At 52.1% G+C, this 20,778-nt stretch overlaps 1 protein-coding gene across 12 annotated transcripts in view; it reads left to right on the top strand.

Annotated features, from left to right (window-relative positions):
- Nucleotides 1-20,778, top strand: part of ERI3 (ERI1 exoribonuclease family member 3) — a 123,765-nt gene that overhangs the window by 94,380 nt on the left and 8,607 nt on the right. For 8 of the 12 annotated variants that reach the window (XM_037499135.2, XM_037499143.2, XM_037499136.1 and 5 more), the window contains one exon: nucleotides 3,900-3,999. The exons of 2 other annotated variants lie outside the window; for them this stretch is intronic. In XM_037499135.2, the coding sequence (XP_037355032.1) occupies nucleotides 3,900-3,999 (100 nt within the window). Of the gene's footprint in view, nucleotides 1-3,899; nucleotides 4,000-20,778 lie in introns of those variants that run through there. 2 more of the 12 variants (XR_008550348.1, XR_005122880.2) reach the window with 1 other exon arrangement.

The following is a 20,778-nucleotide window of genomic DNA, read 5'->3' as shown; positions in this document are numbered from 1 at the left end:
GGCACAGATCTTGGCAAGAGCTCTTAAAACAGATTCCTGCCTCATGCTGAGCAAGGTCAGAAAATTTCTGGGTCCCTTACACTGCACCCCACTGGCTGTCAGGAGAGAGGGTAGAAACAGAAATAGGAAGCATATGGGAAAAAGAGGATAAGCGATATTTAGGGCACCTTGATTGATACCACCATTGTGCAAAGAGCTGGGAGGGGCAGCACCTCACGATAGGGCAGCTTCTGTCCACTGTGGCTGCCCCAACCATGTCCAAGCCCTGACCTAAGCCTCTCACCACTTATTCTTGCCATTCTTCTTTGTCCTGACTGCATCTTCTGTCTGGAATGTTGTCTTTACTCCCTCCAGGGAGCTTTCCTAGCTGCCTCCAATCCCACAGGGGCCTCCACTGTCTCTGAGGGCAACCCACAGGGGACAACCTCCTTGATTCTCCTGCCCCCATGACTCCCTGGGTCCAACCTTGACTTCTCGGAGACAGCCCACATTACCTTGCCCTGGGCTCTGAGGCAGGCTCTACTAAGACTCATAGAGGCATGCAGACTGCCAGAGAGAACATCTGGAAGGAAGGTAAATGAAAAAATGGACTGAGTAACCCGAGAGAGAGTTTGGTGCCTGTGTGGGTCTGCTCCTCAGTAGTGTATGTATCTGGGGACAGTGGAGGCCCATTAGAAGTGAGTCTGGGCGTGGTGGGCCTGTGGCACAGGAGCAGAGGGGCAGCAGGTGTGAGGGTCCAGACCACACATTGGTGGAAGCACAAGTTGCTGTGGAATTATTCTCTAGGTGGCTCTCTGTGGCCCCTGGCTATGCCTGAGGGATCCCTGTGATGGCAGGAGTTGGGGGGAGTTTGTGGTGCTATGCTGTGGGACTACGCCTGGGACTTCAGGGGGCCAGTGGTCATGTCTGAAAGTTCAGCTTGCATGAGTGTGTGCCGGAACCTGGGGAGACATACCAGGGTTCTCAGCAGGGGCGGCAGGAGAGCCCAGGCTGAAGGAGAGCAGTTTTAATTAACCATTTTTAATATCATTTTGGACTTTGGCTAGTATGTGAAGGCCCCGCTGGAAGCAGCATTTGTAAAAATTAAATCCCTCTTATTAGAGCTTGGCAGACCCATGTGCACGTGCCGCCCCTTCCTCCCTCCCCTCTGCCGTGCCCCCTGAGGAAGTGCTGGATGAGGCCATGTCACGGCAGCAATTGGTTATCGCGCCTTATCTGGGAATATGAAACTGTGCGGCATGACACCCGCGGCCGTGGCGGAGACGCCAATTCATCTCGCCCGCGCTCTGACAAGCTAGACTGCCCTTCCTGAAAGGCATCCGTCAGGCGGGACCAGGGCTACCGCCTCACCTGGTACCTCTGCGCTCCTACTGTGAGTTCCAGCTTGCCCTGGTCCAGCCAGGCTCGGCCTGGCCCTTTTGGGCTCTGCTGCCCTCCAGCCCCCTTCCATGCATCCCAGTTTGGGGAAGATCTTGGGGGGTCATAATTATAATAATAATCTAATCATGGTGACGCGTCAGGGCAGGCATCTAATGTTATCTGAAGTGGTCTTCCCGCTTAGCTGCGATAAGACTCAGAACGACGTGCAGATAACGTTGAGCTGCCCTGTCCCTGAGCCGCCAGCAGAGCAGAGGGGCCCCGGCAGCCCTGCCACCCGCCCGCCGCTTTAAGCCGGGAAGCGGCAGCACCTGCTAATGCAAGTGTTTAATATTTGATGGGCTGGGATAAAGCAGGATCACCTTCGAATTGAATTGAGTGTCAGCCGAGAATCTATTACTGAAATTCGGGTGTGATTTGACAGCAAAGTAGACGATGTTATTCTTCACTAGTTACTGCAATCTTCTCCCCGACATCACTTAAATATTTTTTTCTTTGCTTGAGTAAACACACATTATCCTTCTTTTTTCCCCCTTCCTTCCCTTTTTCCTTTTTAGAGGAGAAAAAAAACCCATCCAGCTCGCCTTCTCCAGGCTGATAGAGTAGATTGTTATTTCTTTATTTGTCCTATTAAATGGAATTTCTGATCGTTTAATCCGGCCTTTGTAAGTGATTTTAAAGTACTTGAAAGCCGGCCCGCCACTGCTCTCTGGCCCACTGCGCTCCAGCCGTGGCCCTGACCACGCTCAGCAGCTCCTCCAGCTGTGCACCGCCCACTGGCTGGCTGCTTTCCCTCTGCCTGCATCCTCAGCTCTGCCCTGGCTCGCAGCCAGGGTCCTCTCCCCTGTCCTTGAGCCTCATACTCAGCCCCCGAGTGGGTACAGCTATGGACTGGGAAAGGATGAGAAGGTTGGCTGGGAAGCTGGGTTGTGGCTGGTACCTCTGTGGTCAAGGAAAATAGCTTGGGAGGATGCTAAGGTGGCCACACTGGCTCCTTGCCTCCCGGTGCCCTCAGGGCTATCGGCTTGGCTTGGTTCTGCAGCTGGAAAGGGTACTAGACCTCTGCCCAATCCCTCGGCCCTGGCTCAGACTCTGCCCAGTCTCCGGTTGTCTTTCATTCCTGATTCCCCTAGCTGGACCGTCTGCCCTGTGAGGGAATCTTTGGTGGAGCGGGACCTCTTGGCACTGTGGCTGCCAGTCACTTTAGTTCCTTCGGTGGACTCGCCATCTAGCTTCTGATCCCCCAGCATGCATCCCCACTTACCACTGTCTGCATGTTGTTGCCTTCTTGCCACTGGGAAAAGGGCAGCTGGTATTTGGGGACTTTTAAAGTGAGGGATGGTTAATGATCAGCTAGCCACACAACCCCACTGGTAGGAGACTGGGGCTTTGTTAGCAGCTGGAGCAAGAATTAGCTCCCCATTGAACTACTTAGTATGCTCTAACCCTGTGATTCTCATTTTGCTAGGCCTCAGTTTCTCATTTGTGGTATCAGGTCAGTCATGTCTGTAAGGCACTGTAAGAGTAGGTGCAGCCGTGTTCTGTTGTCCCCCCCCCATGAAGGTTGGTGGCGGCCAGGTGGCGAAAGTAGGAGATATAGGCAATGGAGTGCTGGGGGCCCCCCCAGCAGATCGATGCCCCCAGCACTTCCTTCCCCAACCCCAGGAAAACAATTAAGTACAGATCGATGGGTGGCTGCTTTGAATATGCATAAGTGAGCACTTGACCTTCAGCTGAGATCTGCTCCCCACACCACACACACACACACACACACACACACATGCTCGCTCTCGTCTCTCTCTCTCTCTCTCTCTCTCTCTCTCTCTCTCTCTCTCTCTCTCGTCATGTGTTCCCTCACAGCCACTGAAGTCAGCCAGGTGACTTAACCCCTCTTCAGATGAACCCCCATATGACTCTCAGCTGTCTCCAGGTCATAATCAGACTGGCCACAGGCAGGTGGTTGGTCCCTCTTGCTTCAGTTTTCCTGTCTATGAAGTTTTTATAGGCTGGTCTCCAGGGACCTTCCAAACACCAGCCTTTATGAACAGTAATACTTGGGGAGGGGCCCAGTGAGCATTGGGGATATCTGAAGAGAGGGGGAATTCTAAAGAAGAGTGCATAATGAGGAGGCTGCTCTAGTGAGGACGGTTTTGGCAGGTGGGAGCACTCTAGAGAGGAGTCTGCTGTGGGTGACACCTAACGCCGGCCTCAGTTTCCCTCAGCCAATAAAAGGAAATAGAGTTTGAGGAAAAGGAAAGTGTCAACAAGAGACCAGTCATTTATAACTGCATCAAGGGGGGCACCCAATCAGAGGTGGTGGGGTTCTCTGATTGGGAGATGCCCAGGAGAAAGGAAACCCCTGGTGGAAAAGGGACCCAGTGAGGAGAGTCTTATGAAGTGGCATGAGGAGAACAAGTCCTAAAGCAGGAAAATGGGCGGTGGGGGTGGGGGTGGGGGGTTGCTTGTGAGTGAGCGGGGTTGGTTCGGGCCTTTGTTAACCACTCTTACGTCCTGTCTTCCAGGCTTACAGCTTCGCCATGGGCTGCTGGCCCAAGAATGGACTTCTAGACATGAACAAGGGCCTCAGCCTGCAACACATAGGCCGGCCCCACAGCGGCATTGGTCAGTCTTTCCACATATCCCCCTGGCAACTCGGTCAGTCCCTTGCCCGCAGGCCCCAAACCCCTGGCACCAGAGGGGTTCTGTGGCTCATTTTTGTGCTCCTAAGAGGGTGCTCTCCATAGCTGAAGGATGAGGGGAAAGGGTGAATGAGGGGGGAATAGAACTTGACCTTGGAGGATCTCTCAAAACAACATTTAGAAGGAGACCAGGGTCTCAGGTCTGGTGATCACAAGTGGCCCTGGATTTGGGACAAGGTATTCCCCTCCCCACACTGCCTCCCTAGTAAGTGATGTCCTCGGAGGGGTGGGGGCACATGTCAATTTACCCACCCCCCGTGGAGCTGGAGGAGGCTGTTTAATATTGTTTCAAGTCTGTGACCACTAAAATGGGCGATCAATGGGAGTTAAGGAGATGAATTATTTAAACCTCACCAGCTTTTAATTAGTCAGGGTCCTTCTGACCGATGGCTCCGTCCACAGGGTATTGACTCCCCCGCAGGAGCAGCAACCTCCATTGAGTTGTGCCTGGGTTGGGAGGAGCCATTTGGGGTACCAGGTGGTGGCGCACCCTCAGGAGGATTCCTACTTGGGAGGGGCTGGAGTGGCTGTGGGTCTAGGCACTGGGGGCTCTTCCAGCTTCTAATAGATCAGTAAGGGTGGGTGGGTGGGTGGGTTTGTGCATGCACACATGTATGTGACACCTTCAGCAGCGTATCTCTGTTTGTCTAAGTGTGCCCCTATATGTGTATACCTGTTTCCAGGAGTATGTGTGTAACACTATATCTGTAAACATGTTCCCATGGGCACTGTCTATATATGGAAGCAACCATCTGTGTGTGTATCCATCAGAAAGCCTATCCATTCGTTTCTATGTATCTTGTGGGCGTGGGTACACACGCGCATGCAAATAATTTCAAGCAGCATAGTTGACAGGCATAGGCTTTGTTGCAAGTGGAAAGAAGGAGGGGTATGCCTGGATGGCATTATGACATTGTCATAACCTATGTATCTTTGGGGAGGTACTGTGGTTTGGGCAGTTGGGGGCCCGGCGGCAAGGGGGCTGGCAAGATACAGCAAGAGGACGCAGTCACCTACTACAGACTAGCCCCTCATCCTACTATAGACATCACTGGTGCTGATGGTTACTGGGGATGCTTAGTGAACTTGTGAGCTCGAGAAGCTCACATCCTAGAAACAGAGACCGAACTGGGCAATAGCCACCCAAGGTATTAAGGGCTACGATAGAAATACCTGGCTTCCCCAAGGGAGATTTCCCCCGTCCTCAGTTGCCAAGGTGACTACTAACTCCTTATTTACATCTCACAAGAATATCCCATATCATTATTGTTGGGACACCCCACAGCTTTCCTGGAATCCTAGGGGAAAGAAGAAGTGGTCAGTAGGCCTAGGGAATTAAGGAGTACACAACAGCAACTGCTGTTCCCTCCCATGGGAGCTATAGCATACAACCTAAAGGGGACCCCAGACCTAGCAAGGTGATATGCCTGGGAAGTCAGCAGGAAGTTTCCTAGAGAAGTGGACACTTGAATCAGTGGATCCTTGACGGATGAATAGGAGTTTGCTGGGCAGAAAAATGGGAGCACTTTTCTACTTGGGGGGAACTACATGTAACAAAAACATGAGACCATGAGAAAGCCCGCATGTTGAGAGGACAGGTTTGGACATTTATTGACAAGTACCTCCCTGTGACTGGAGTATTGGGGTTAGGGAACAGCTGGATGAGAAACAGGCCTTGAATGCCAGATTACAGGGTAAGGTTCTGAGGAGACTGAGCTTTGTGAGTGAGAGAGCCACAGCATCAGGGCTCTGGTTGAGAACCCGAGGCAGTTTGTGCTGCACAAACCAGATCCTAGCAGGCGCTCAACAAATGCCACAGGTGGGGAACGAGCGTGAGAAAGAGCAGGTGAATCAGTTATGGCATGGAATGGGGGCAAGGACCCGTGAGATGACTTGCACTGGCCCCGGGAGGAGGAACTCCAGTAATTGAGTCTCACAGGTGGAAAGAACCAGTCTTGAGCTCAGTGGTGGCTTCTGTGTATCTGTCCCAAGATGTGTTGGTGAGAGAAGGGTTTCCACACTTTGCTGCCTCCTGGGACTCAGAGGTACCTTTTGTGTCTGTTTACCCTTGTGGGCTCTGGGTGAGAACCACGGAAGTGATCCCACCTTCAGAGGAGGTTTTCTATCTGGATGGGTGCTAGGGTCCAACCCAAGACGGTGAGTGACAGTGGAGTAAGGCTTGTGGAGCTACTGCCAGAGCCTGTGACCTGAGACAAGGGACAGTGCTGCTGCCTCTTTAGGCCGTTAGGAAGGTTCAGTGGCATCACCTGTGTAAAAGGCCTGTGCAGTGCCTGGCACACGTGGGTGCTCAGGAAACCCTTCCCCAGCCAGTACCCAGGGCCTCCCCAGGGCACTTGGTCTTTGTATCTTTGAATGAAGAGGGCTGCCCTGCCAGCTCCTGGCTGGTGCTGAGGTGTGGGTGAGGGTGCTTGGAAGGGAGGGAGGATGCAGGGCATTAATTGGGCTGAGAGAGGCGGGGAGGGGAGGCGTGGGTTTTGAGCAGTGAGGTTAATGGCCCTCGCGCCAAAGAGACAGCTTTAATGAGCTTCAGCTGGCGGTGCCCCGAGTTACTGTGCGTGCTAAAAGGGTCGCGCTATAAGAGTTTGATGTGGACTGTTTCCCAGCCCTGGGGTCAGGGGTCAGCTCCTGTCACTGGCCACTCAGGCTGGTCCTCAGTGACATGGTGCTAATTAACTGTGTGAGGAGCTGGCAGCCTGGAATGGGGAGTGGTATGTATCTCAGTGGGGGGTGAGGCGGCAATGGAGATGTGCTGGGCAAGGGTTCTGCCAATCCCACAGTGTAGCCATCTCCAGGAGCTTCTTGAATGTCCCACAATGCCATAGAGGGGGCAGTGGCTCTGTGAGCAAATCACTGATGACCCTAGACTGAGCAGACCCCTAGAGCCTCTTTCTAAGGTATATATGGAAGAGTTGGACTGATGGGGGTTGGGCGGGGACAACTGGAAAAGGGGAACAGGCCCACTGGGGTGGCTGTACATGGTGGAGCTGTTTGAGGGGCAGCCATGGGACTGATCAAAGGAGTGGCCTAGTTTGTACAGGGAGGACTAGTGAGAAGAAACTGTTGAAGAGGCCACAGGGGAGGTCCAGCAAGGTATTCAGGAGGTGGTGGTTAATTCAGAGCCCTCAGTGGCCAGGAAAATAGGACCAAGGGACCCAGTGAATGTTTATCTTGCACCTGCTGTGTGTCCAGAACTGTGATAGGTGTATGAGAAGATGACAGACACAATGCCCTGTTCCCACAGAGCGCACAGGTACAATCCTGAGGATAGGGCAACAGCGTGGCCCTGGGCACAAAGGGAGAGAAAAGGTTTAGGGGCTCTGGGCAGAAAAGAGGTGTCAAGGCTGTAAGTGTGCCCTCTTAGGGGAGGCCTAGTTCTCTTGGGGGAGTGGATTGTCCTTGGGAACCTGGTGAGTGGGGCAGTTTGGAGAGGATTGTGGGTGAGATGCCTGTGTGTATGCAGAACTGTGTGCGTCCTTGGTTGTCAGTGGGCCCTGTCAGCATTCTTGGTTGGTCCTAAGGCTCTGGGGCAGAGCAGCCTCCTCAGGGAACTGCTGACTGCTGTGTGGTCCTTCTTTCATTTCAGCAAAGGGTCAGCAAGGCACTCATTATTTGGGGGCACTTTTTGTCAACTAATTTAAATTTCACACCAGTCTCAAAGACAGTCATCATCATTCTCATTTTATTTTTTTTAACGATTTATTTATTTATGCATACACGAATTGAGATATAGGCCAGAGGTGCAGAGGGTGAGAGGATTCACTAGAGACAGAGTGGAGAGCAGAACAGGCAGGCTGACTGAAATACACTGCTGAGGGCAGCAACAGGCAAGACAGGAGAGGTCTGCTGCGCCATGTGGGTAGCAACCTGGCCAGGAATCAAACTTGAGCTGCTGAGGCTGTGGACAGCTTCACAGTGCTATGCTTAACCCCCTGCACCATCAGGGAGGCCCCATTCCCATTTTATAGGGTAGGAGGCTGAGGCTTAGTTAAGTGTCTTGCCCAAGGAAAGCTGCAAGTTGAACTGAGGACCCAGGACTCAAACACCAGCCCATCTGAGGGCCAAGCCTGGGTTCTTACCACTCTGCTGGACTAGGAAGCACCTTTTTGGTATCAGGCTTTGTGCTACCAAAAGAAGCAGTAAGGAAGACAACAAACTCACTTCCCTCATTTCCTTCAGGGTCATGTGAAACATACAGGCTTGACAAAGCTTCCATAAGCATGACTGAGGAAGACAGGAAAGGATTGTCACCACTTCAGCCTGGCTCTAGTGACCGTCAGAGCCAGGATCCTGCAGCCACTGACAGTTCTTACTCTGTGATTTCTGTTTACTTTCTACCTCTTGACCTAGGAAAACCCTGCTCATCTTCCAGGGCCACCTTCTCTGGGAATCTGGCCCAACATCCCCAGCCTGAGTGCACAGAATACACCCTTGGGCCCCAGTTACAATCTGTTGGCGGTAATGTCCAGGCCCTGCATACCTGACCTGGGCAAGACATACTTGAGGGCAGAACCTGGCCCTCCTTCCCTCCTTTTTAGAAATCGGTACAGGAAGTGTCAGTAAAATCGCAACTATTGTTGGTACCCACAGATCTGGTGGATTGCAGGTTTCAGCTGGTGGAGAGACTAACTGGAACCTTCCCTGATGCCCAGAAGGGGCCTGCCCTGGTTACTGAGCCCCTCTGCTCAGGGAGTGGGGAGAGTCTCAGGCTCGAGGTAAGGCAGGATGGCCCAGACACCTTTGGACTCTCAGGAGCTTGTGGCCCAGCAGAGTTGGCAAGAGAGCTGAGCTGGCATGTAGCAGGGTAGGGGCCTAGCCCCAGGGGGGGCATTGCTGGCCTGTGGTCTCCTGAAGAAGTGGGGTGTCTATCAAGAGTCCAGTCAGAGCACATTAGCTCTGTGACACGGATCTCATTAGTGCCCGTGAGAGGTGTCACTGCGGGAGAATCATCGGCTCAGGGAGACGCTTGTACCAAAAGGAAGAAAGGACGGTGACAGCCTTTTCTCTGCCGCCTCTGCCGCCACGCTCCCTGGGCCGCCCGCCCTCCTCCTCCTCATGGGGGGGTGGGGGTGCTGGCTAATGAGCTCATCTACTGTACAGCTTTGCCTTCCCCTGCTTGAAGTTCCCCAGGTCCCTCTGAAGACCTCAGGCCGGGATTAGCTCACACCAAACACCAGCCCCCCTCTTGCCCAGCAGGGAGTTCCTTCTGATCACCCTGTTCTTGCTACCATCCAAGGGAAAGGAGGTGGTGGCAAGACAGAGCCCCTGTGGCCGGGGGAGGGGCCGGGGAAAGCTCAAGCCCCTCTGCCTCCCTTGACTGAGTGACCGTGTCTGCTTCTCTTCTCTGGGCTCTTTCTTCCCAGAGTTGTGGTCTTCTTCACCCCTTCCCTTCTCCTGTGACACCTCTTATCCCGGCAGTAGCGGGTCCCTATGGCGGACCCTCGCCCCAAAGCAGGAGCTTTGGCTGAGGGTTCAGCAGGTAACATTTAGATCTGATATGATGTGGGACTTTCTGACTCAAGTAGAGGGCTTCGGATCAGCAAGAGTTCAGTGTATGGACTTCAGATGACCTGAGGATGGTGACATATTGATATGAGGCCCCTACAAATCTAAGTGCTTCTCCCTGGTCGTCCCAGAGAAGTAGACAGGTGCGTTGCCCCTTACTCTCTACATCAGTCATCTTCAGGGCTGGGAGGGGAAGAGTTAGCACAGCTGCTTTGTTGAGGGGGAGTGGGTACAGAGGCAGCTGGAATTTGTGCTTGCCTAGCACTACCAACCCTCCATCCCCCAGTTCCTGTCTTGCTCTTTCTGGCACTGCCCAGAGAAAGTGAGGGGCCAGGGTATGGATGGCCACAAGAAGGGATAACTGCCGAGGCATCAAGGCATCGACAGGGTCTCCTCTGGCCTGCCTGAATAATGCTCAGGAAGAGAGGTTCTCACTCCTTCCTCCCTGAACTGGATGGGCACCCTTGGGGCCCAGGGACATATGAGGAATCGGTCTTTGCCAGACGCCAGCCTCTTGTCTTCAGTAGCAATCACTAATGGAAAAATGGACAACTGGATGGACAAGTGGGCTGACGGATGGAGAAAGGTTCTAGTGTTTGTACATATGTGTTCTGTCCCTGTGATGCATGGGAAGTACAATCTTTGTTTCCCTACCTTCCTAGCCCCGAGCTGGCCTGGCCTCCCCTTGTCTCTCTCTGTATCTCCTGTCAAACCATCGCAGACGTAAATGACAAAGAAATCAGAAAGACAGATCAATGCCGGCCAAATTAGCACTTGCAGATAGACTGTGCGGGGATGTCAGCGCCCTGACCCCTGGTGATCTTGCAGCCTCCTCTGCTGATATTATGCAAATTGCATCCATCTGGCAGGACCCGCGTGCTGGCTGCTCCTACTCAGAGGAGTAATGGACTGGGGGGTGGGTGGGAGTGTTGGAGCAAGAGTCGGTGGAGTAAGTGTGTGCATGTGTGAGCATATGCTTGAGTGTGTGTGAGAGCGTGTGTGTGGTACCCACCAAGCACTGGGCGGTGATGGAGTGATTGACAGGGCAGATAAGGGGCTGCATTGGATTCCTTTGGGCAGGGGGATTAGGAACAGCCACAGATGGGAGATAACCGGACTTCATTTCAGTTTATTTTCCTCCTTATCCCCTCTCCCACCTTCACTCCCCGAAAAACACAATCTCTGTAGTTTGCGTTTTCATCAATATTTGCAAGTCATTACCACTGGTTTAAGGTGAGAGACAATGTCAGGGCCCAGACCAGGCCAGCTCCTCCCCCATCCTGTACAGGTCTGGTATCCTGAGAATGAATATCTAGAGCAGCACACACAGCCCCCACGACAGTGGTGTTCACGGCATCCCCTCCTCCCAGGTCCACAGTCCTCATGGGACAATCCATACTGCAGTGACCAGCCCTCCTGACCTAGACCTAGTACGATAGGACAGTCCTTGAGCTGGGCCTCTGCCCCACCCACCTGATGCTGGTGTGCAAACTGCCTGCCCCCAGAGTTTAGGCTCCAGCCCAAGTGTGTCTGCCCCTGGCATTAGTTGTGTCCTTGAGAGCTGCTCTTCCTCTTGTGCAGGGCCCTAGACCCTTCCTCACTCACCTCCCATCTTTGACACTATTGACCAGGACCCAGATCCCAGGGGGGCAAAGTGGGACCTATGGCCTATGGAGATGGGAGTTTGTTTGGTCTGGTTTGAATCCCCTGTCAACACCAGCATCCTTCCACAATGTCTGCTGAATGCCAGATGTAGTATGGAGGACTTTGCATCTGTTATTCCATTGCATTCCCAAACCCTACAAGATAGGGGCTGTATCTATATGCATGTGTATGTGAGGAAACTGAGGCTCAAGAAGCTTGTCATTCACCCAAGGCTGCAAGGAGGTGGGAGAGCCAGAATTTAAATGCATGTCTATCCACCACCAAGTTCTTCTGCTTCAGTGCCACACCACCAGCCCTAGACCCTCACAGCTCTTCACGCACAGATCCATTTAAGTGAACCATCCTTGTATAGCAGCAGACGAGTTCCTTCAACTTGTAGCCTCTAAATACAGACCCTGACCCAGTCCAGGCCCCCTGTGGGGCTCAACCAGCCCGAAGGGGACAGGATTCAAATAACAGCCACCCTCAAGAGCCACGTATCTGAGACAATTGGGCTGTAGCAAAAAGGACACACAGAGGACAGAATACAACCACAGCTGAGCCAGCCCAGGATGTGTCATCACACGTGGCATCCAGGTCCCTGCAGCTCCAGGAGAGGAGCTGGTGCGGCTCCAGCCAGCCAGCCATGGTAGCTGAGGGTCTAGCTGTCCCAGGGGCCCCTCCAAAACTAGGTCCCCACTCTACCCTCCCACCAGGCAGGGTTGGGAGCTGGGAGTGCTGGGGACATGTCCGGGGACACATGTGCAGGGGGAGCTTGTCCTAATGAGGAGAACATGGCTGCTAGTTAGGCAAGGGGCGGGCGGGGAGCTACAGAGCTGATTGAAGGCAGGGGCAGGGGTCAGACAATTAGGCCCAGATCCGGCCGTTTGATGTGAGTTCTGAGGCCTCAAAGCCTCCCTTCAGCCCGCTCGTTCCACTCCCTCCTCTCCCTCCTCTTTCCTTTCTTCTTCTGCCCAAAGGCAGGAAGGATGGAAACGCTTATACTCACAGTTACTATTATTAAACTCTGTGGCAGACCAGCCAGACCCCAGGACTCCTGCCCACAGGGGGCACTCCAGGCCCCCAAGGAGACTCCTTGGGCCCCAGGGGGAGCATCTGGCCAGCCAGAGGGCAGGGATGAGGTGAGCCCCAGGGCAGGGTAACTCTGCTGCCTCTCTCTTGGCTTCTGAGGGTGAGTGAGTGGGGCTACACAGTGGGGATTTGGGCTAGGGCTGCCAGGGCCACACCCCAGGCCTGCTTTGACCATCACCTCCTGCAGCCATTTAGTTCTTTTCTGTTCTGTCCTGGGGCTGGGGGGTGAGGGTGTGATTCATTCAAGCTCATTCCCTGGTGCACAAATAGTCGTCTGCAGCAGTCACACCGAAACCTCGATCCACAGGATAAAAATACATAGAGCTGCACAGCCCCTCAGTACCGTCACCCTACACACCAAATCCTTGTCCCCCTCCCTCCTGCCCCAAATGTCAAAGCCACACATACCATCACAGGGTCCATCTTTAGTCCCACCCACAGGTCTTGCACAAAAGCCCACTCCTGCTGCAGGGCCCTGGGAGCTAAGCCCCTCCCCCAGGGTAGCTGAACAGCCTCAGATCTTGTGTCCAGGGCCGGTGGGCATCAGACCCTTCCAGTTCCCCATCCTGAGAAGTAAACCTAGAGAGCTGGTACTGACCAGAGTGGGAAGAAGCCAGATTGGGGGGGCTGTGGGGAGAGGGAGGGTGGGAGCAGAGATAAATGTTAGCTCATTTCTTCCGTAATTAGTTACTCCCTCATCCCCGCGTTGTAATTGTGAACAAGCTGTAATGTTTAATTAGTCTGTAAATGAAACCCCAATTTCATAATGGCCTGGCTGACAGGGCTAAGTGAGCAGCGGAGGAGGCAGAAGGGAGGAAATAGGGAGGGCCCTCAGAGGGGGCGGGCAGGCTTGTGGGATCACCTCTTCTCCTCAGACCCAGCCTGGCCTCAATGAGGGGCTATGGGCCAGGCACAGTACTTGCAATCCCAGCTTTAATAGCCTCTCCACTGGCCCCTCCCTAACAGAAAACTGAGGGGAGGGGAGGTTCCAAAGCAACCTTCCTTCCCCCTCCCTACCTCCCCTCCAGTTCTTTGGCTGGGATGCCCCAATCACTGTCCAACCTAGGTGCTTCCAGCTGGAGAAGCTGACCTGCCTTGTGACCCCAGCCAGGATGATGCATCCTCTCTAGGTCCAACGTTTCCCCCCCTCCCAGAGCAGTCCTACTAAGAAGACTTTCCTTGAAACCTGACCTCAGGAGCGGGTTCTTACCCTGAAAGAGCCATGATGGGCTTAGGATCGGCCCCTCCCCTTCCAGTCCAGCCGCTCAGGAATGCTGCGCCCCTGGCAGCGCTGACACCCCAGGCCACACCTTCCCTTCCGTAGGCATCTCTGCAGGCTGTGATAAACTGGAGCTGCCACAGGGGGGAGCCCCTGGCCCCACTGCTGCCTCATCCTTCTCTCCCTGTCTCCCCTACAACATCCTCACCGCCTGCACACGCCCCCGCCCCGCCTGCCGCAGCCATAAATCTCAATTTACGAGGGTGGCTCTGGTGGGGGAGGGAGGCAGCGCCGCTAATGACGGCTCCTCAGCCGGATTTTTCATGTTGCACAGTCATAAATTTTTAAGAACAGCATGGGCAGCACGTTAGCGAGTTATCGAGGCTGCCTCCGTGCTGGCTGCCTAGCTCTAAGAGAGCAGAGACCCTGTAGGACGGAGGCAGCATTGGAGAGGGGGTGGGGCCTGACAAGCGGTTAAGTTTCAAGGCAGGAATAAGACGACTGGGTCCACAGGCCTCAAGTGAGGCTCTGCTCAGGGCCTTGTGGTAGGTGCTGCCAGAGGAGCTGGGAGCCAAGGACAAGCACATGGGTGGGATCCAGCTTGTGGGCACACAGACCATGGCGTTGGGAGCAGCTGATGGATGCCTCTGCTCCAGGACTTGACACTATGATGTACGGGGAGCCTGGAGACATATGGATTTTCAAAGTGGCCACTTTGAATAGAATTACAAACCCTGACCATGTGCACAGGGAGGCCTGTGCCCTGGCAGAGCTGGACTTGGTTCATAAACCAGGTGCCTTTTAACACTGTTCTGGGGAATGATGGTCCCTGGTGGAGCCACTGAAGGTGATCCCTGGGGCGGGCCCACAGAGGTGGCCAATCTGTGGATGTGCTGGAGCCTGGGGTCCTGCTGACCTCATTCTAGTTATGGCTCATCACACGTCCAGGCAGAGTGGTCCTGGTAAGTTATGCACCAACTTAAGCCTCTGTTTCTTTCTCTTTAAAATGGGCTTGAATATGTTCCTTGCCTCTCAAGCTTACTAGGAGGATTTAAAAGATCATGCATTTGAAAGTACTGTACAGCCCCAAGGACACGTTGAGTGTCTACTTAAATCTCAGAGAAAGTTGTTTTTTTTTTTTAAGCAATTTTTTAAAAAGATTTATTTATTCATGCATGCAAGAACCGGGGTTCAGGCCAGATGTTCAGGAGGTGAGAGGATTCACCAGAGACAGAACGGAGAACAGAACAGGCAGATTGACCAAAATACACTGCTGAGGGGAACAGTGGGGGAGACAGGAGAGGTCTCGCTGGCCGGCTGCGATGGAACCTGTGCTGCAGAGCCTGTGGACAGCCTCACAGCACTGTGATCAACTGCCTGCACCACCAGGGGAGGCCCCTCTGAGAAAGTTTTGAGGGGAGTTAGTGGATGGGAGGTATTTGTGGAGATGGTAGGCCTTCACTTTTACTTGGTCATTCACTCCGAAGATGTTTGCTAAGGTCTTCTGGGTGTTTAGTCCAGGCCTGGAGGTTCCTCCATGGGTGGTAACGTGATCACTGTGATTGAAGGTAGGTCAGTGTCCCCAGCACTCGCCTTGGTCCCTGCAAAGCCCTAGCTTGCATGAGTACACCTAAGCCTCAGAGTGCTGAGAGGCCCACATATGCCTCTCCCAGACCCCCAGACTAAATGCTCACCTGAGTTCCCCAGTCTGTGTAGTTGAAGGTTAATGATCTTAGCCGCCTCTCGGGATCCATAAACACAAGGTCAAGAAATCAGACAGTGCTCAAATCCACAGAGGTGGCATGCATGTGTTTGTGTCAGGTATTCAGGATGACTCCACAGTAATCTCCTGAGACAAATGCTGGTCACTTAGGGAGAGCAGAGCATCCCCAGGGCCTCTCCTCATGCTCCCTGCACTCTAGCACAAAGCCCTCCCTCATTTTCCGGGACCTGCCATGCCTTCTCTCACCTCAGGGGCCTTCTCATATGGCTTCATTTTCCTAGGGAGCCCCCATACCCACTCTTTGGCCTACTTAACTCCTGCTCATCCTTCAGAGCACAGCTCAGTTGGCTTCCTCAACTCACCTTCCCTGACTCCTAGACTTAGTCACGTCCCTCCCCTGGGCCCCGACATGGCACCCTGCACTGCTCCTATGTACATCCTGTCATGGTCCTAATTAAGAAATAAGTTGTTGGGCCTCCCCGGTGGCGCAGCGGTTGAGCGCTGGGTTGCGAAGCTGCCCACGGCCTCTGCAGCGCCGGTTCGATCCCCGGCCGCTCCCCGGCCACCGGAGGAGGGTCCCACATGGCGCGCAGACCTCTCCTGCCGCCCGCTGCTCCCCTCAGCAGTGTACTTCGGTCCTTCTGCCTGCTCTGCTCCCCGCTCTGGCTCTGGTGAATTCTCTCACCCTCCCGTGCTTCTGACTGTACCCAGTGCTTGTATGTATAAATCAATCAATAAATAAATCTTTAAAAAAAAAAATTAAAAAAAAAAAAAAAAGAAATAAGTTGTTCAGTGCTTCTCTGCCCCACTAGAGTGTAAGTTCCCTGAGGGCAGGAACTTAGGTCTGTTTTGTTCAGCTTGTCTTCCCCAAAGCATAACATAGTATCTGACTCATGTAGGCAGATAGTAAATAAAATGTGTTGTTTTGAATTGAGTTAAATTGAGTTGAGATGGCCCTGACCCACCCCTGGGTGCCAGGGCAGGGGGAGGTAGCTAGGGAAGTGCCTGGAGCTGAGGTGGTTCCCATTAGTCCTCATGATTAATTCACAGCCACACTGTGATGGAGTGGTCTTGTCCCCAGTCAGCGCCTCCGCTGGGGCCCACCTGTTAGCGACAAACAAACAAAGGGGATAAATAATGCATTGGGAGCTGAGCCAGGCAAGGCGGCGGTATTGAAATTAATAGGGATTAGCTGAGCAGCTTGAGGATGAAATATTTACCAGGTGGGACTGGGCTTAGGGAGGGCAGCCTCCCTCTAGAGTCCCTCAGCTTAGCCAGTCCCTTCTCCAGGGCATCATTGGCTAGGACTGGGGGTGTCTCAATACCACGACTGCCCCAACTGCCTTGGTTTACAGGACAGGCTGGCCAGACTGCTGAGTGCTCAGGTACCAGCCAGTCTCCTGACCTGGCAAGTCTTAGCGAAAACAAGACACTAGAAAAGCGTGGGGATAGGGAAGGGGCACTTTGGAAATTGGGGGCAAGAAGTAGGATGGATTTCCAGGACCTGGGCGTGTCTAGGCTTTGGTGGTAAAAGTCCAGGCTGGAGGTTTACCTGCGATCTTCGTCCCCCTTCCCTCTAACTTCCCCTGCCTCCTTTCTTCCACTTAATGCGTATTTACTGAGGACTTCTGTGTAGGTAACGTGAGTGTTTCAAAGGTTTGCTGTCTAGTGTGTGTGTGTGTGTGTGTGTGTGTGTGAGAGAGAGAGAGAGAGAGAGAGAGAGAGTGTGTGTGAGTGTGTGCGTGTGTCGGGGCTGGGGGGAGAGGTGACAGAGACAGTAACAATGGCGAACATTGGGTACCATAAGAATATAAAGAAGGGGTTCCTGACACAAACATGTGCTTAGGTAAGGCACCCCAGGAAACCGTAGCAAGTCTGGGAAGAAGGGGGACCTCCAGTGGAGAACTCAGGAGTTTTCCAGGCAAAAGGAAGAGCTTGTAAGAAGCACAGAGGTGAAAGTGTCCAGACTCCATGGTCCAGGAGTGAAGTGGGCAAGGAAGGAAATCTAGGCACATCTCCAGAACTTTATAGAGAAGTTTGGACACTACCCTGGGAGCAATGAGGGCCTGTTGGAGCTGGTGGTTACTTGTTTTAATTATCAACTCCAACTTTTTACTCCCAACTGATTTTACATTTGCAGCAACGTTTCTATACATCTCTCACCCAGCTTCCCCTAATGTTAGCATCTTACATATGCACCGTACAGTTGTCGGCACTGGGAAACTGCCGTTGGTACCATAAACCAAGGCTTTATTTGAATTTCATCAGCATTTCTACTCATGTCCCTTTTCAGTTCCTGGAGTCCTTAAAGGGAGTGGCAGCACCAGATTTGTGGCTCAGGTAAAGGATATTAGTGAGGCACTGTGTCCTCTTGATGACAAGGGATGGTGGTACCCTGGATCTGGGTGGTAGGCGTGGGAATGTGGTGATGTAGGGAAGTAGGCGATGACTATAGTGACTATGGGGATAATGTTGCCCAGGGAGGGAGAAGAGAGTGAGGAGGGAAGAGGGTAGTGACAGCTCTGAGCATTACCATGACCTGGGGCAGCCAGAAAAGGTGTGGGGAGTGGGGTGAAGGAAGGCTGCAGGGAAAGAGGTGTCCCTGAAGCCAAAGGAAGAGCGTTTCAAGGAATGGGTTATGCCACTGGGTGGATCTGCACCAGAAAACTCCATTGGACTTCTCCCCCATGGTCCCTGGTAGTACAGGTGTCATATTGCAGGGTAGGAGATGGAAAAAAAACGAGACCAGGAGTGTTAACTCTGAAGTTTGTTCAGGGAGAAGAGACTGGGTACTAGCCAAATGGAAAAGGAGTTAAAGGGAGTTTGATTTTAAAGGAGAGATTTAACACATTACATCCTTAGGTGAAGGAAACAGTGCAGAAGGAAAAAATGAAGTTACATGGGGGGAGGGGGAGATACTTACGATGTAAACCTGAAAAGACCATAGGGTTGAACTCCAGAACCCAAGTTTGGCGGAGGGATGGTGACATCAGGACGGCTCCCCTCTTGTAACAGGCTGAGAGGAGAGGTACAGAGACAGGAGAATGGTTTCTGGGTCTCCTGTGAAGTAGGAGACAAGATGGTATGGGTGAGGAGGTTGGGTGACGATGGTGTAGGGGATTTGAGATTTGTGGAAAGTAGAGAAAACTCGAAATTGTCATGAGGGGGAAAGGGAGAAAGGGAGTGCTGGGTAGGTTTGTTCACCCAATTGAGATCTGGAGGACTATAATTTTAAAAGTGCCACGAATCTACATGGTTACAATATTCTCTATTCACATTCAACCTAGAGGCAGGCGGAAAGAAGGCAGAATTTAGGTTTTTCCAAGCAAGGGTGATGAAAGGAAAAAGAGCAAGAAAGTTGAGAATATGGACAATAATGGAGTGAAAGGATAGACCATGTAATCCAAGCTCACAGTGAGAAGTACCAGTTAGGTTGCTTTGCTAGGGCAGAAGCTGCTAGGTGCATACCCCCTATCGATTGTCCTTTCTCACTAAATAGGACCCTGTGTGATTAGGACTGCAGTGTCTAACTCAATTAAGGCTACTTTTTTCAAGTTTCTCATATGGCTAAATATGATTGCCTGAGTTCTGGGCAATGAGAGAAATGAAAAATGTTGTGTGGATCCTCCAGGAATAATAATTAAAGGAAAATGACTTCTATGGAAAATGCATTATTCTTGCTTTTTCCTTCTTCCTTTCCTAAAACATAGATGTGATGATAGGCGCTCCAGCAGCCATTTCGAACCATGAGATAACCTGGAAATTGAAAGCAGCATGCTGAGGAGGGCAGGGCAGAAAGAAGTCTCCAAAGACTTTGTGTTAACTTAGAGTGCAAACCACAATTAAAAATCAAACCCAAAAAAAACCCTTTCTTGGTAAAGCTGTATTTCTTCTCTGTTTTGTCCTGAGCTTGCACCTAAACTTGACGGTTAGCCTTTTTAGTGACATAGTCTGTGGCCTGACATGCATTAGGAAACAATTTGATCAAATGTTTCAAGAGAACATAACAAGAATTACCAGCTTTCTATCCTGAACTAGCAGTGTCTTCATTGCCCTTTGCCCAACCTCCCCATTGAGCCAAGTTTACATGATAGGGACCGTTTGTTATGTCATTCCCTGTCCTGCCTTTCCAGTCAGTGTCAACTTTAAGCTATAAAAAGGAGAAAACCCAACTTAAAATACCTTAAGTAATAAGGAGATTAATTCAGGGTTCCTGGAGTTGGTTAATTCAGCATCTCAACAATATCAGCAAGGGCCCAGATGTCTTCCATTTTTCTCTTTTATTTTCAGCGTGTTCTTCGCAGGCTAACCCGCCCTCAAGATGGCCTCTAGAATCCCATCCATTATGTGCAGACATGAAAACATCCAGCAGAATGTAAAGCACTGTTTTCCTCACATGCTTCTCTTCTTAAAGAGAACTTTTCCTTGAAGGTCTTTCAGCAAACTTGCCCTCATATCTCAGTATCCAGGAAATAAGGCCACCCTAATCCAATGACAGGCAAGGGGGATAGATAAGCTCCCTACAAGTGGTTCCAGCCACAGAGGATTCACTCTGGTGACATGAAGGAGGACAGGCTATGCCAGCTTGAATAAGCAAGTGCAAGTGGACTGGGAAGAAAGTGAAGAAAGGAGCAGTGATATATATGAAGAGGGTCGAGGTTTGAATGGTTTCAAGGTCCCAGTGAGATGAAAGAAAACCTATATTATTGTCAACAGCTAAGGCTATTTGAATTTAATATTTCAGAGAAAGAGTAGTGGAGGATGTTAAAAAGGTGGAGGGTATGACTGGAAATAAGATACAATAGAGGTGGTCATTAGTGCTGAGTCAAAGAATGAAGAAACTGGCAGTAAGTTTCTCAAAAAGACAGGATGCAGAGGCTGTGACAGCAGGTCTCAAGAAGGGGTGGCCATGGTCTGGGTTGATGGCACTGCCTTGAAAGGCACCAGATAGGCTGCAGGCACATGGATCTGGGCCATGACTCAGGTATTCGGGGCAGCACAGGCAAGTAGCCTAACCTCTGTTAGGCTTCCCCAGTTTGAGAAGAATCTGTCCTGGTTGGTCAGGCCATCTGGGAGGTCCTTCATATTGGAGCCATTTAGTGATCCCTAAAGCAGGGGGTCACTGTGACCCCTAGGGTAAGGTGGAAGCTTGTTTGGGGCAGAGGTGTATAGCAGATACACTCAGCTCTTCTCAGTAGCCACCCGCTTCCCTCACCCCTCCCTGGCTCAATCCCCTCCCCTGGGCCTGTCCTCTAGCCCTGCTTGCTGTGGCATTCCAGAGCCAGGAACAGGGTGAGGCTTCCTGGCCCCTCTACCTGGATAGGCCTGGCTGGGACGCGTGGGGGAGGGCGGGCACCCACTGTAATGGCCAGAGCAGCCGCCCTGTTACTACGGCGTATTTCACTTTTAATTCTGACATATAATGTAATGATCTTTTTTAAGGCCCGATGATATTATCTGCCTGACTAGATTATTGAGTCTTCATCATCTCCAGATAAATT

This window comes from Talpa occidentalis, unplaced genomic scaffold, assembly GCF_014898055.3.
Source record: "Talpa occidentalis isolate TD23 unplaced genomic scaffold, MPIMG_talOcc4v2.1 talOcc4.9, whole genome shotgun sequence".
Lineage (NCBI taxonomy): Eukaryota > Metazoa > Chordata > Mammalia > Eulipotyphla > Talpidae > Talpa > Talpa occidentalis.
This window is presented reverse-complemented; position numbering and strand designations above follow the sequence as displayed.